Source organism: Acipenser ruthenus, chromosome 20, assembly GCF_902713425.1.
Source record: "Acipenser ruthenus chromosome 20, fAciRut3.2 maternal haplotype, whole genome shotgun sequence".
Classification (NCBI taxonomy): domain Eukaryota; kingdom Metazoa; phylum Chordata; class Actinopteri; order Acipenseriformes; family Acipenseridae; genus Acipenser; species Acipenser ruthenus.
In genome coordinates this window covers 3,854,228-3,867,099 of record NC_081208.1, presented here as the reverse complement: position 1 = coordinate 3,867,099, position 12,872 = coordinate 3,854,228, and the positions used below count along the sequence as shown (strand labels likewise).

Genomic DNA, 12,872 nt, shown 5'->3' with positions numbered 1-12,872 from the left:
GCACCAACGCTGTACAAGAGTGGCATTAACACCAATCAGCTACATCACTGTATTAAATGCTTTAGTTTTACTAATGAGTTGTAACAATGACCAAATATTTAAGCCATAAGACCAAGACCGAAGTTGACAGACCAGTTTGGCATGCAGTTCACCTCTTTAACACTGGAAAATGCATGAGATTCAGCTCTGAACACACGGATCACAGCCACAACCCATATTTGACTGCCGGCTTCAGTGAAAAGCTGAAACTGTTTTTGGTAGATTATCCATCTTCCAGGCTCAAGCTGCCCGTTTTGCATACAAAAGGGATGCACGCACAGACACTTTCAAAGGTTAGAAATGTCAGGGCTGTCATCTCCAGGCAGCTTACCTCCATGGGATTGACTGTGATGGTCAAGGCTGAGTCGTCCCAGTCCATCTCGTTCTCTTTTCCGCTCTCATGGTCCCTCACGGTCTTTTGGTGCGCAGCGCGGATTCGGAAGACTCCCAGGATAATCATGAAGGCAAGGAAGCTGACGCAGACCACAATTACAATGGTGGCAGCGCTAGGGACAACTGCATAAAAGCAAAGCACACATGTGTCATTTTCTTTTGTGTATTAAAACACACACACCCTTGGTTGTAAGGAAAAAAATTTATACTTCTGTCAGTAAGAAATGCCAACACATCTACTTAAAAAAAAAAAAGATAACAGTGGATAACATTCATAGCATTACTACTGGCTTTAACTGATTGCTCAATTCTGCATTTCCTGTGAATGTTATTGAAAAAGTATGCAAGTTCATTTCCTCTAACCCTGCTTTACAACACTTTATTAACAGTTATGTCTTTCCATACCCACTTTAACTGAGTTTAATCCTAATTCCACGGTCTGGTACTATTCATTATCCAATGTAAAACAGAAACAAATTGTGAGTCTTTACCAAGGTCAGGATTTTACATTAACTGGCTATTTACATAAAAAAACACACACACACACACACACACACACAATCAGAAGTTTCCTGGTTAAAGGCCATTGCATACCGGATCCATATTGTATTTAAGAAAGAATTATTAATGTATTATACTAAAGTCGGTGTGTTTTGCACATGTTACATAAAAGTGATGTCTAGATGTCAAAACAAAACTACTGTTTTGATCCATTGTTAGGCGTGTTCACAATGACAGCATCCATTGATATTTACTTCGGGGAGGCACCTTGCCCGATAATTTAAAAGCAGTCATCTTTGCACACCAGACGCGTTGGAAGTGAACACTAAAAATAACAGATCCGGTATGCAATGTGTCAAAGTTCAATGCAGAAATTGCTTTGTGGAAAGTACCTGATGACTGGTGTGCATTAACCAGGTTATGTCCAGACAGATCCACAGAACCATGGTGCATTGGATTAACAAACTCCGGCTGTGCCATTACATTGTTGGGGTGATCAACTGGGTTGGCGGTGTGAATAACATTGACCTGCAAGAAAAAAAAAAGTTGATTTCAGAGCCACGTTTAAGAAGGCTGTAGAAGAAAGTGGGATTTACTACTAGGTAGTCCTTTACTGACTTAGAGACCAAGACTGAACCTAAGAACTAGCTTCAATCTGTTACTGTACAGCATTATTCAATGAGAACTGAAGTCCAACCGCTTACCTCAACCTTAAACTCATTGCTGATATAGCGACCATTAAGCTCTGAGCAAACCAGCTTAAATTTTCTGTCAAAGAGGGACTGTGTGTGCCAGTTTCTGTAGCGGATCAGGTGCAGAACTTGCTCGTAGTTATCCATGGTGTCCACACCTGCAAAATACAGATACAAGTTAGCCTTCTTGAGTCAAATTAGCAGATCAGTTAAACGATAATTACGTGCATCTTATGGCTGGATTCAGACCCACATTAGCATTACCTTACCGAAGATAAATGTTAAAGCTTTTCAAAATGCAGTTTTTTGCAAGTGGCACCCGAAAAGGAGAGTCCTCTGCATCCTGCAGGGCAGGCACTAGTGCAATGTCTAGCCAATGCCAGGACCCACCTGTAATGATCATGCCGAGGTTGGAGCTGCTCATTTCCATTCCCTTTTGCTGAATCAGAACAAGATCAACTTCCAAGCTCTCCTGCTCTGCGTTCAGCTCATCTCCCAGGACGGCAACCTCACACGTATCCAGATTGTGCATGATCTCCTCCGATACCACGGACTCTTGAACTGAAAAGAGAAACCAGAAACTGGTAAAAAGCCTACTGGACATGTGTTCCATTCCAATCTTACAGGGCACAGTATAGAAGGCTCCACCTGAAAAATAAACATACGCTCGTACACTACCGCTATGGCCAAAAGTTTAGCATCACCATATAGAATGAACTCATTTTGCTTTGTAAATTCGAATGAAACCTGCTGAATAAATGCTACGGAAACATATTGAATTACATACCGCTTTATAGTTTTCCCCATATACTCAATGAAAAAAATGGACATTTTGAAATCCAACATGAAACTGTACTAATTCTGGCTTCCAGTAGACTTTCACAATATCATTTTGTAGTTTTTGATTGTAGGATGTTAAATAAGATCAAAATTATGTTGCTATAGTTTTTCTTTAAATGAATGTCTCAATCCTAATAGGTGATGCAAAACCTTTGACCATAGCTTTAAAGCACATCCATGCCATATGGCAGCCTAACAGGAGACACTTAAGTAATTGGGTATTATGTATAGCACATGGTATGAGCTTTCTGTAAACATGTCGTGACCCCCGAAACCCCAGTCCCAGGAGTGTAATCTTCACCCGTACCTGTGGGGTCGTCCTCTCCTTCTCCCTCTGGCTCCACTTCTCGAGTGATGGTGCTGACAATGCGCAGCTCTGGGAAGAGGATCACCCCTTCATTGCTCTCGAATTCAGAGGCAGCCCGTGCAAAGTGATCAATGCCACTCAGGCTGATCTTGGGTTCCTCGGGTTGTAGCACCATGACGTAGCCCTCTGCGTCAGGTACAGTGATGCAGGTCTCCTCGTTGAAACACCTGGAACCCAGACAAAATAAAAATGGAATTCTCTTTCTGAACATTGGAAAGAACTGATGTTACATTGTGGCGTTGCCAAAGTTATTGGAAGACATTCTAAAGGATTTGACATACTTGACAGTGGTTGTGACTTTAAGCCTCCTGATTCCAGGGGTTGGGAACTGACGTGAATTCAAATAGGAGATGTGCTGCATTGCCTTGTCGAAGCTCTCAACGTCATCTCCCTCCATAGTCAACAGGGACTGGCTGGGGTTAAACTGAACCTGCATCAGATTAACAGTGAAACTGATCAGCAAAGCAAATGCCTGCAGTTTGAAAATGAAGTCTCCCATCTGTTCTTTAGCTATTTCAATATGCTGAGAGTCATTTTAAAATCACTATTAGCATTTAAAAAAAACAGTAGTATTCTTCCTGTCCATCATGCTGTTGCCTTAACCCTCGCTAGGCTTCATTTTACACAGTGAGAAATAATAAATCCAGCTCCAGATTTCATCCTGAAGCGATTTGCCAGTATGGTCCAGGTATAACAGGTTGCCTAACCATGTACCTTTATGCCAGTGCCCACTTCTTCAGGAAGCTGTATGTCCAGCCCCTCCTTGCAGGTGTACAGACAATCAATTACTTTCTTGTTCTCCAGTTTGCCAGAACGAATCATCAAACCAGCCAAGTTACCTCTGAAAAACTGGGACATACGAAGAATACCACCTATTGGGAACAAAAGAAAAAAGCTTTTTTTTTTTTTTTTAAATTAACACGAATAAAGCTTTTTTTTTCCTGCGTTTATGTAAACCAAATCATGCAGTTCTTGATGTCCGGCTGATGAGGGGTTCATGCAAGTTAGTAGAACTTCATTCTCCAGCATTTTAAACTTGCAAATACAACGGATGGATTAAAGTGTACCTTCATGCAAGTGGCCATTTAAACCTTAAATAAAAAAGAAATTAAGAAATGATAATGCACCACTGCAGCTGATAAGTCAGTGAGGTAGTGAGGTAGTGATAAGCATGCGTTTAGCATTTCAGAATTTCTAAAATATTTTAAAAGCTTTTCCTCTTCCTTTAACACCATTCTTCTTTTTTCCTCCCTCTCAAAACTACAGTACTGGTTATACAAGACTGAGGCATGCACACAACGGATCACTGCCAAAACGACACTAACCACCATCAGAGACACAGGACACTGCTGGTGATCAGCACTACAAGCATCTCTCAGAAACCGCTCACTACTGTCTATGAACCGAGACGGTTCCTTAAAAGGCAAGGCAATATTACAAGTTATAATTTATAGATGGCAAGGCCTTTCCAAACACACTCACAGCTTCGCTTCCTCTTTGGGGATGTGAAGCAGTAAAATTCAAGGTCAATAAGGTAAATTAGCACAGTATGGGCTTGGGATATAGAGTACAAGGTCACACAGCAGCCCATTAAGCTTACTGTACAAAATAGCGTATGAAAAATGAAAAATCGGAAAAGCAGAAGTGCCAATTCACAACAAATGCCTCCCTCTAAAATAAGCACCTAGCCAAGGACGATTTTGTTTTCATGACTGTGTAATGTACTTCACCTCACAGCTGTTAAGATTCCAACAATAAAAATACATTTTTGGTTAGGCAAACTAAGGGCAGGAACAAAACCCACAAGCAGGGAAGACCAAACAATATCAATGGCATTAAAAGCACAAAGCATACATGTCATGCTATATAGAGATATGGAATGAAAAGGGTTTAATAGTAGGGAAACACTCCAGCAACCTGCAAAGGTCTCAGTTACAGTCTCATTCTCCTGCTCTGTAGAAAGGCAAGAAAAAACAGAGGGAACAGGGTGGGGTTCATAAAGTGAACTTTCTTTTTTTGCAAATACATTTTAGTACAAGAAAGAAGAGTCAAATCCAAATCTCAGTAGCTTAATAATGCATTTCCTGGACTAGAAAACTAGCTTGATTCTTTTTTTTTTATTTTGCTGAACACAATTTAAACTTGATTTTCTTGACCTGACTATCCACTGTAGCCCTTCATGCTAAAAGTATTACATGGGCAATTCGCCCATAGAGGTAAAATGCATTTCAAAAAAGGAAAAAAAATGTTACTATTAACTATTTCAGAGGATATTCCAAAGAGGATGCAGAATATTTACAATAGTTGAAGGATGGTCATAGGATAAATGTTCCTTTATAGAGCAGTGTTGTTAATCCTAGTACTTTCTACGTATACAAAAAAGCATAAAACAGTAGAACTTGAAAATTAGATTCAATTGTGTGATGCATTTCCACAACAAAGCAGTAACTCTATTCAACGAACAGCAGTTTTAATGCAATGGGGAAATAACTTCAGTCCAAGTTAATATTCTAGTTCTGTATCTAAATGACCATTTTGTGATACGCTGGTAATCTAAAAATGCCATTCCAATCTGGATGCTGAGAACTTCTCCGTTTCTGTTAACTGTTTTAAGTACCCTGGTATTCAGAGTTTACCTTGCCAGCACGCTCCGACCACCAGCTGAGTTTCAATCTTGGAAGGATGAAGAGGGTAATCTTCAGTCACAAGGAAGGGATCATAGGAGTTGCCATCAACATAGAGTGCCACGGATGGGAATTCGATATTCAACACGTAGTGATGCCACTCCTTATCACACACCTGTCCAGGGTCACAACGTAAAGTCACACTGATTAGTCCCTTACTCGTACCGTACAGCAGAAATACGATTCTAGCTAGAAAAAAGAACAAGCTCATACAGACACGGAAAAATATACAAGCTATGTCGCCAGCTCGCGAGGGTCAGCACTGCTTGTACACATTAAGAAAGTCTAGAACAATATAGTTCAGCCGACGAGTGAGTTCTCCACACACCTGATCCAGTTTCCAGTGGAACTCAGCAGGTTTGTAGTTCTCGTTTTCCGCTGGATCCTGGCGGAACAGGAACACCAGCCTGCAGCTGTGTACGTAGAGGGAATAGTGATGACGGTTCATATCTGTAGGGATAGTGAACCGCAATTAGGTCACAGCTTAGAGTAATGCACCTGTGGCACTAGCAATTATATGAAGATTTATGCAAGATACAATATTATATCAGAAGAACAAACTCAATACCTCTTACAGTGTACTGAATATCAACACATCAGTTTCACACAGCTTAAAAACAAAGTAGCCTAGATACATATGATTGTGTGCTGTTTGGACAAGCAGCAGCACACTCGCATTTTAAAAAGGCCAATTTTCAGCCTACATTTTCTTTGCAGTGTAAGTGTTAAAGCCAAGAGCTTACATTTTTCTGTAGGATCAGGTTCACAGTGAAACTGTCTTATTAATAAATCTATTATGTCAACCCACAGCAAACCTCCCTGTTCATATGCATTGACAAAGGCAACACAGAATTGTTTTCTTCATAGACAGTTTCTGCAAGATGGGAGAGGAGAGGCTTTGAGTCTCAAGACCACAACCACACAGTACCTGTCATGTCAGAGCTGCACAGAATGGTCTCCTTCTCTCTGGCACCAGGCCCGTGTCTCATCCACACCGAGATGGTGAATGGTTTCTTCAGGCTGGAGGTCACAATCTCCTCTGGGATCCTGATCGCCTGAGTGCCATTAAACTCAAACACCTGGTCGCTATCGTGGCCATTGTCAGTGGGGAGTCCGACAGTCCAGTTAGCAGTGCTGCTGGGGGCTGGAAGAAGTTCCACTGTGCCGGAGGAAGCACCTACAAAAGGAAAGACAAGCCTTCAAAATAAATCCTGCTAAAACACATACACTTCAAAGCTTTACTGTTTAGCTCCCTAAAGCAACAGCTTTTTACTCAGACATGACCTTAGCGGACAAGTTACTAACACATCTCACAGTAGCTTGTAAATTAGGAGAACTTTACGTGCAACTGTTTAGTAATCCCTGTGCTAGACTCTTTGTCCCATTCCTTTTAAATAGGGGGCCCCAGTTATGAACTGTGTTCGTACCACATAGCCGATGGAGTGACTTCTCAGAGTATGTATCTCGGTCACATCCTTTCCCAATATGGTTAGTCTCAAGTTCAATGTTTGCTTGAATAGAGGTAATTGGCTCCTCGCAGGTTTCCAAGTGCATGCTGGGAAACAGAGACAAACTTCCTGTGCCGGGTTCATATTCCATCCGTTTACTCCAATCTGCAAAACCAGTATTACATTATACTCCAGCCTGAACTGAACAGAAACAAGGGTTTCAAAAAATAGCCTGCGGATTGAAGCAACCCATCAATGTTAGGTATAGCAATTAATAAAAAGGTACAATTAAGAAATGTAAGACAATACAGATTCATATATATTAGCTAATCAGTGCCGACATAAATAGGACTGAAGACCCTGCTCAAGTGGGCACCCTACCTTGCCAGCCCGGTTTACATGTCGGTTTAATGTTTATTTTGACAAGAACATCATCAGTAGCTCTTTGCTTGCCACAGTCATACGCAGTGACGGTCAGTTTGTACGAGCGCTCCTTGCTGTGGTTCAGCTTCTCTGTGTTCCTAATGTATCCTGAGAAATACATTGAAGGGAAAAAAAAAAAAGTCGTGCATCAGTTCTAAAAGCATGTTTTACAGCAGGTTGCTGTCAGAATAAACAAAGTTACCAAAATTATACAGTCCATTAAAAATAGCCTTGCACTCTACAGCAGTACTGCTGGATATTATAAGCTGTGCAATTCAAAACAGCTTCTGGTTCCAAATTCAGATACAATATTTTATAATTTATATATATATATATATATATATATATATATATATATATATATATATAACCGGTCTTGTCTTACCATCTTTGTCAATGGTGAAAGGCACATCCGGAGTTACGATTTCATAGTTGCAGATCTGGCTGAATTGGAATGAGCAGTCAGCATCAACAGCTTCCACCTTCAGGATGTTGTCATACTTCTTTCCTTCAATGACAGTGGCTTTGTAGGACTTCTCTTTGAACACGGGAGAATACTCGTTCACATCATTCACCTGGATGTGCACATTCGCTCTGAAAAAGGACACATCAGAAAAGAATTACCCAACAGATCTGTAGTTCCTTCCCAACAATGCTCTATTTCTTAGACCCACTCTTTTTGTACCTTGCAGGCCTCTATTGAGGGTACACCTGGGATTTTCTACATTCACATCACCCACGTTATTACAGCTTCTCATCCTTAACCTCACGCTGCCATTTTTCAATTGCGAAATTTGATTTGCTCTCTTAGAACTGCACAGCACTGGGACACTGGGATAGCTGCCATAAAAAAGGTGCATAACTGCAGTTTTGGTTTGCAATAGATCTAATAATGCAATGGCTATTTGTGGAGCCATTTGTTTTTCAAATCTACTCTGCAGATAATGAATCTCTGGTGGAGAAATGGCCATTTATTACTTAGCATATTCCATCTGTCCATTAAGTCATCCATATCTTAACCTCAGTCACATTAATAAGGTAATACTTTAAGAAAAGCAGGCAGATCCTTCAGCTAGTGCCTTCATCATCAGTTAACCAAAGACACAATCCTTGTCTGTTAAGGCTATTACTTAGGTACCGAACCCTATACTAAAGCAACCTATCCAGTTACTGGTTCAGGTATATGGTGCAGCTGGCTCCTCTTCGAAACACAGGCATTTATGCAATTTATAAATAGTTAGTTAGATAAATAACTTTCCAATCCTAATCGATTTAAAGCTCCACTTGGCTGCTCAGATGATACATTAGTGGAGCTTAATGCATATCTTATTTGATTTTAAAAGCATCTGGACAACCTAGATATAGGATCTCAGGCATGACATTCCTCTGATAATTGAATTGCATCTAATCTATGGAACGGCTGACAATGGCAATTCTATCTAGTTTAATCCATTTTGAAAATAGTCCTCAAATTCAGATAAGCCTTTCCCAAAGTTCTCCACTCTAAATGAACAGCATAACCTCTCCAGAACTAGAAATGTCAGAAAACAAATTTCCCCTTCAGCCTATGCTTATTAATTTTTACTGAAATTTGCAGCAGTTTCTTGCTGTGAAGAAAAATCTGGTTTATTTAATAAATGCAACCACATCATATAACAAAGACATTCCTGCAACTGTTGTGTCCTTCTGAAGCTTACTTGTGGGATTTTTTCATATTGGCCCCATCTGGTCCCTCTCCACAGTCATAAGCCTGGATAGTAAACGTGTGTTCCTTCTGGAGTTCACAATCCAGTTTTTCTTTGGTCCGTAAGACCCCCTCGCCAGTGGTTTTGTCAAGTACCACAGCTTCAAAGGGGACATTCTGACCATGGATCCTAAATCCACAAATTTCACCTTGATGTGTTTTAATGGTGAGGGGAACAAGAAACAAACAAAAAAAAAAAACACAAGGTAGATGTCAGAACCCAACCCACTCCAACACAACCAACATTCCATTAACATTCTATGAACAAAGTAAGTCCATATTTGGCAGCCAAGGGTTTTATTGTGAGGGTCTGTGGAGAAAGCAAAAGCACTGTGCTTCAGATGGGAGAGTATTGGGAACTTTAGTTAAAAGAAATAAAAGGAGCATACGCTTGCCTTTCAAGCCACTTGTTCACATTGCATCCAGTCATGCAGGAAAAACAGAGAAAGATGTAGACAGGCATTTCACAGGAGTACTTAAGACAGCTAGAAAAAAATTAATGTACAGCCAAGGCCGCTGGCATATCTTCCATACCAGGCTACTGAGGAGAGCTGGGCAGCTGGTTATCTTGACCGCAGCAATCAGGTTAAAGTGCAAAGGTGAAGAAGCTTTGGTTATAGGCTCAGCACCATTTCAGAAATTCTGTCAATAGTTTTAACCCAGACGAAATAAAAAAATAAAACGAAGATAAAAAAAAGTCTTCCTGTGCAATGGGTCTGCCCCCCAAAATTAAAAAACAAATAATTAATATTGGGAATCGAAATAAACCACTGGATGAGAATCTGTGTTAGAAATATCAACTTGTCAGACATCCAAGAGTAGGGAGTACAAACAGAGATCATGCTTCTGCACTGCAAACGGGGCTTGATGTGTGCTGTATCACATGGAGGTTTTGTGCAGAACTAAATAAAATGCATAAAAAACAGAACACAAATTATTGTGCAAATGTTTTAACATGGACTGTTTCATATATACAGTTACAGTACAGCACGTATCTTGCATATTCTGATAGACTGGAGGGGAGAGGGAGGGGGTACTGTATGCATTGTAATGGATGTCTCATGCATGGATATTTCTAACCAGGGGGTTTTGCATCACTCTCTTCATCCAGTTCTTTTTTTTTTTTTTTTTTTTTTACAGAACATGACATGAGTTTCTGTATAAGTGCTGATTCCCCAGGTCATAACCAGAGTTAGTGGGTTAATATAACTTTATAAAAAAAAGGGGGATAGATAGAGAACCCATCATCACCTTCCTTGGTGACAGTCACCTCAAAACTCTCTACAAGGGAGACAAGATAAACCCGAGTCAGTCATACAGGACAGGTTGAAGAAGGTGCAAGAACAGGGGGCAGTTCAAGGGCAACAATTTACATTCAAAAGCAGTTTGCAATAAACTACAAGGCTTAATATAGTATATAGCCATTTAAGAAAAAAAAGTGCATATTTCTATAAAAGTATACAGTACTTACCTGAAAAAAAAAACACCTGAACTTTAAACTCCCAATTGTTACATTTCTACAGTAGTACCCCTTTCATAAGATTCTGTAACAGTAGACAGCAGATGCATATGTAGTTACTATAAGAAAGATAACATTTCAGGCCGACCAACTGATCCCTGGAATACAATAATCTGTTGAAAAGAAAGTTGGCTCTAATAAAATAGACAATGAATTATTTTATTATTTCAAACCAAGAGTTCTGTTCTTTAAGCATTTTAAAAAACAGTAGTTACTATTCAAAAGGAAAGCGTAGCAAGACATAATGAAACGCCTTGCTCAGCAATACAATAGTGCCGCCTCAACAATCACTCCTTTTGTTCTGAGCTGGCCTCATTCTACTGTAAATGGCAGCAAACACTAACTTTACATAATGCACCTCTCAAACCGAAAGTCAGGAACGAGGTTCCAGTTACCCCTCAGTAAACAGCAAGACGTTATCACTGAAACGTATGTAAACGAATCCAAAATGATTAATCGTTTACTTAGCATGCATCTCTAAATAAAAAATGGAGTGTTTCACATGTAGCCTTTTATTACTTCCCAATAGAGATGTTAGTTACAGTATAGTTTGTACAAACCAAGCAATGCTCTAAATCTAGCAATCCAAACTGCTCACTCCTGCAGCCCTCCCATTAAAGACCAACATAAAAATCGGAATCCAGGTTTTCAAAGCCTTCATCAGGTCGACTGCATTTTATTTTATTGCCAGTCAGATCAATTTTCATATGCAACGATTGATGAGCCATCGACATTATTTGTTTAAGAATAAGCAGCAATAGATTTTCAATAGAGCGTTCCTGTTCAGACCCATCCATGCATCAAAGAACTGTTCCTGGCCTAATGAAAGGTTACTTCAAACAATAAAATCCGAGTTGAAGTCACAAATTCCCAAGCAAACATGACTTAGAAAAAAAATCAGTACCCCTTTTTTTGGGACAATGAAAGCCTGAACTGTCCCACTTCTATTGTATATAGATCTATGAAAGATGGCATTGCAAAAATGTATACCTCTTCCTTACAGTATACAACACACCAGATTGAATTAAATTGCAGTTTAATAAAATAAAATTACCTGGCCTTTCACAAGTTTAACAGCACTGAAAGCATTCCAAGTGCAGCTCCAAAAAAAAAGTAGCCCTAGGGGATTAAAACAGGTGACATCAACACAGTTACTGGTGGTATTTGGTGCCTGCAGGTAAACGCTGAACAGGCAGGAGCAGCTGCTTTACCCCAGGGATGTGCTCCTGCTTTAAATTCAGACAATGTGCTAGATTAGATCACCTAGGCAAGGAGGGAGGCTGAAATGTATGTACTCCACGTACAGCAGAAAGGATGTACAGAATCAGAATTATAAATGTAGCACTTGTGTTACTAGATTTATACAGTCTTAAATGTGCCCCTGCTAAAACAGAAATGATCATTTTAAAACACACACACTGTCCACTTCCACAAGCACAACAAGAAAGTTTTGTATTTAAGAAACACATTCATGACCTATAAATAGCTAGCAATCTAGAGTTTTCCTTTGGAAATGTCATAGCCATCCACTTTATGAATGGTCTGTATTGACAGTGTTAAACTAACCACCCCAGTACTTAGTATTTCTGCAAACACTGGGCTGATAACACTCTTTTCAGATGGACTCTATTCACATGTGTGCGTCGGGCACTGCTGCCCTGCTGACTCACACATTACACATTTGTGCTTGTCTGCAGACAGCACGTCAGCAGGACCTTGCACCGTGAACAAACAAGGACTGGCTAGCACTGCACTGCAAGAGCTCCGGACAGCACAGCAGCAACACTCACCCACTGGGGCATGTGAACTACCAAACTCACCCCTAGGAAGGATGAGAGAACAGAAAGCAGAAGAAAGGCTTCAGCAAGTTTGCCCAACGTCAGGCTTTCCCTCCCATCTCCGGATAGAGAACACCAATTCAGATTAAGCTACAGAACACTGTCACAAATTAGGAGCAAACTAAATTCTTAATTCCAATTCTAAACTAAAATTAATTGTCTGCCTGCCTATTAAGACACAGTTAACTTGGTTAGAAAGCATCTATTTTAAAAAGACAGAGAGCTACTGTTCATTTACAGTATTACGTACCATTAAAAGACTTCCAAATTTTTTATTTTTTTTTTTTTAAATAGAACTGTACACATCTATAAACAGTTGCCAATGTTGTGGCACTGTAATTAAGTGGCTGCCATTATTAAAAAGGCAACTTTGAAAACTGGAAT

The 12,872-nt window shown here is 40.0% G+C and overlaps 1 protein-coding gene across 4 annotated transcripts in view; it reads right to left on the bottom strand.

Moving 5' to 3' along the window:
• The window catches only part of LOC117425570 (calsyntenin-1-like), a 28,386-nt gene that overhangs the window by 2,910 nt on the left and 12,604 nt on the right, over window positions 1-12,872 (bottom strand). Inside the window, exons 3-18 of one of the 4 annotated variants that reach the window (XM_034042571.3) lie at window positions 10,383-10,412; window positions 9,085-9,280; window positions 7,773-7,981; window positions 7,346-7,495; window positions 6,944-7,129; window positions 6,445-6,693; window positions 5,845-5,966; window positions 5,469-5,631; window positions 4,750-4,785; window positions 3,547-3,704; window positions 3,114-3,262; window positions 2,773-2,999; window positions 2,016-2,186; window positions 1,638-1,783; window positions 1,326-1,461; window positions 371-555 (exon numbers count right to left, since the gene is read on the bottom strand). In XM_034042571.3, the coding sequence (XP_033898462.3) occupies window positions 371-555; window positions 1,326-1,461; window positions 1,638-1,783; window positions 2,016-2,186; window positions 2,773-2,999; window positions 3,114-3,262; window positions 3,547-3,704; window positions 4,750-4,785; window positions 5,469-5,631; window positions 5,845-5,966; window positions 6,445-6,693; window positions 6,944-7,129; window positions 7,346-7,495; window positions 7,773-7,981; window positions 9,085-9,280; window positions 10,383-10,412 (2,513 nt within the window). The remainder of the gene's footprint in view (window positions 1-370; window positions 556-1,325; window positions 1,462-1,637; window positions 1,784-2,015; window positions 2,187-2,772; window positions 3,000-3,113; window positions 3,263-3,546; window positions 3,705-4,749; window positions 4,786-5,468; window positions 5,632-5,844; window positions 5,967-6,444; window positions 6,694-6,943; window positions 7,130-7,345; window positions 7,496-7,772; window positions 7,982-9,084; window positions 9,281-10,382; window positions 10,413-12,872) is intronic. The other 3 variants (XM_058993200.1, XM_058993199.1, XM_058993201.1) reach the window with 3 other exon arrangements.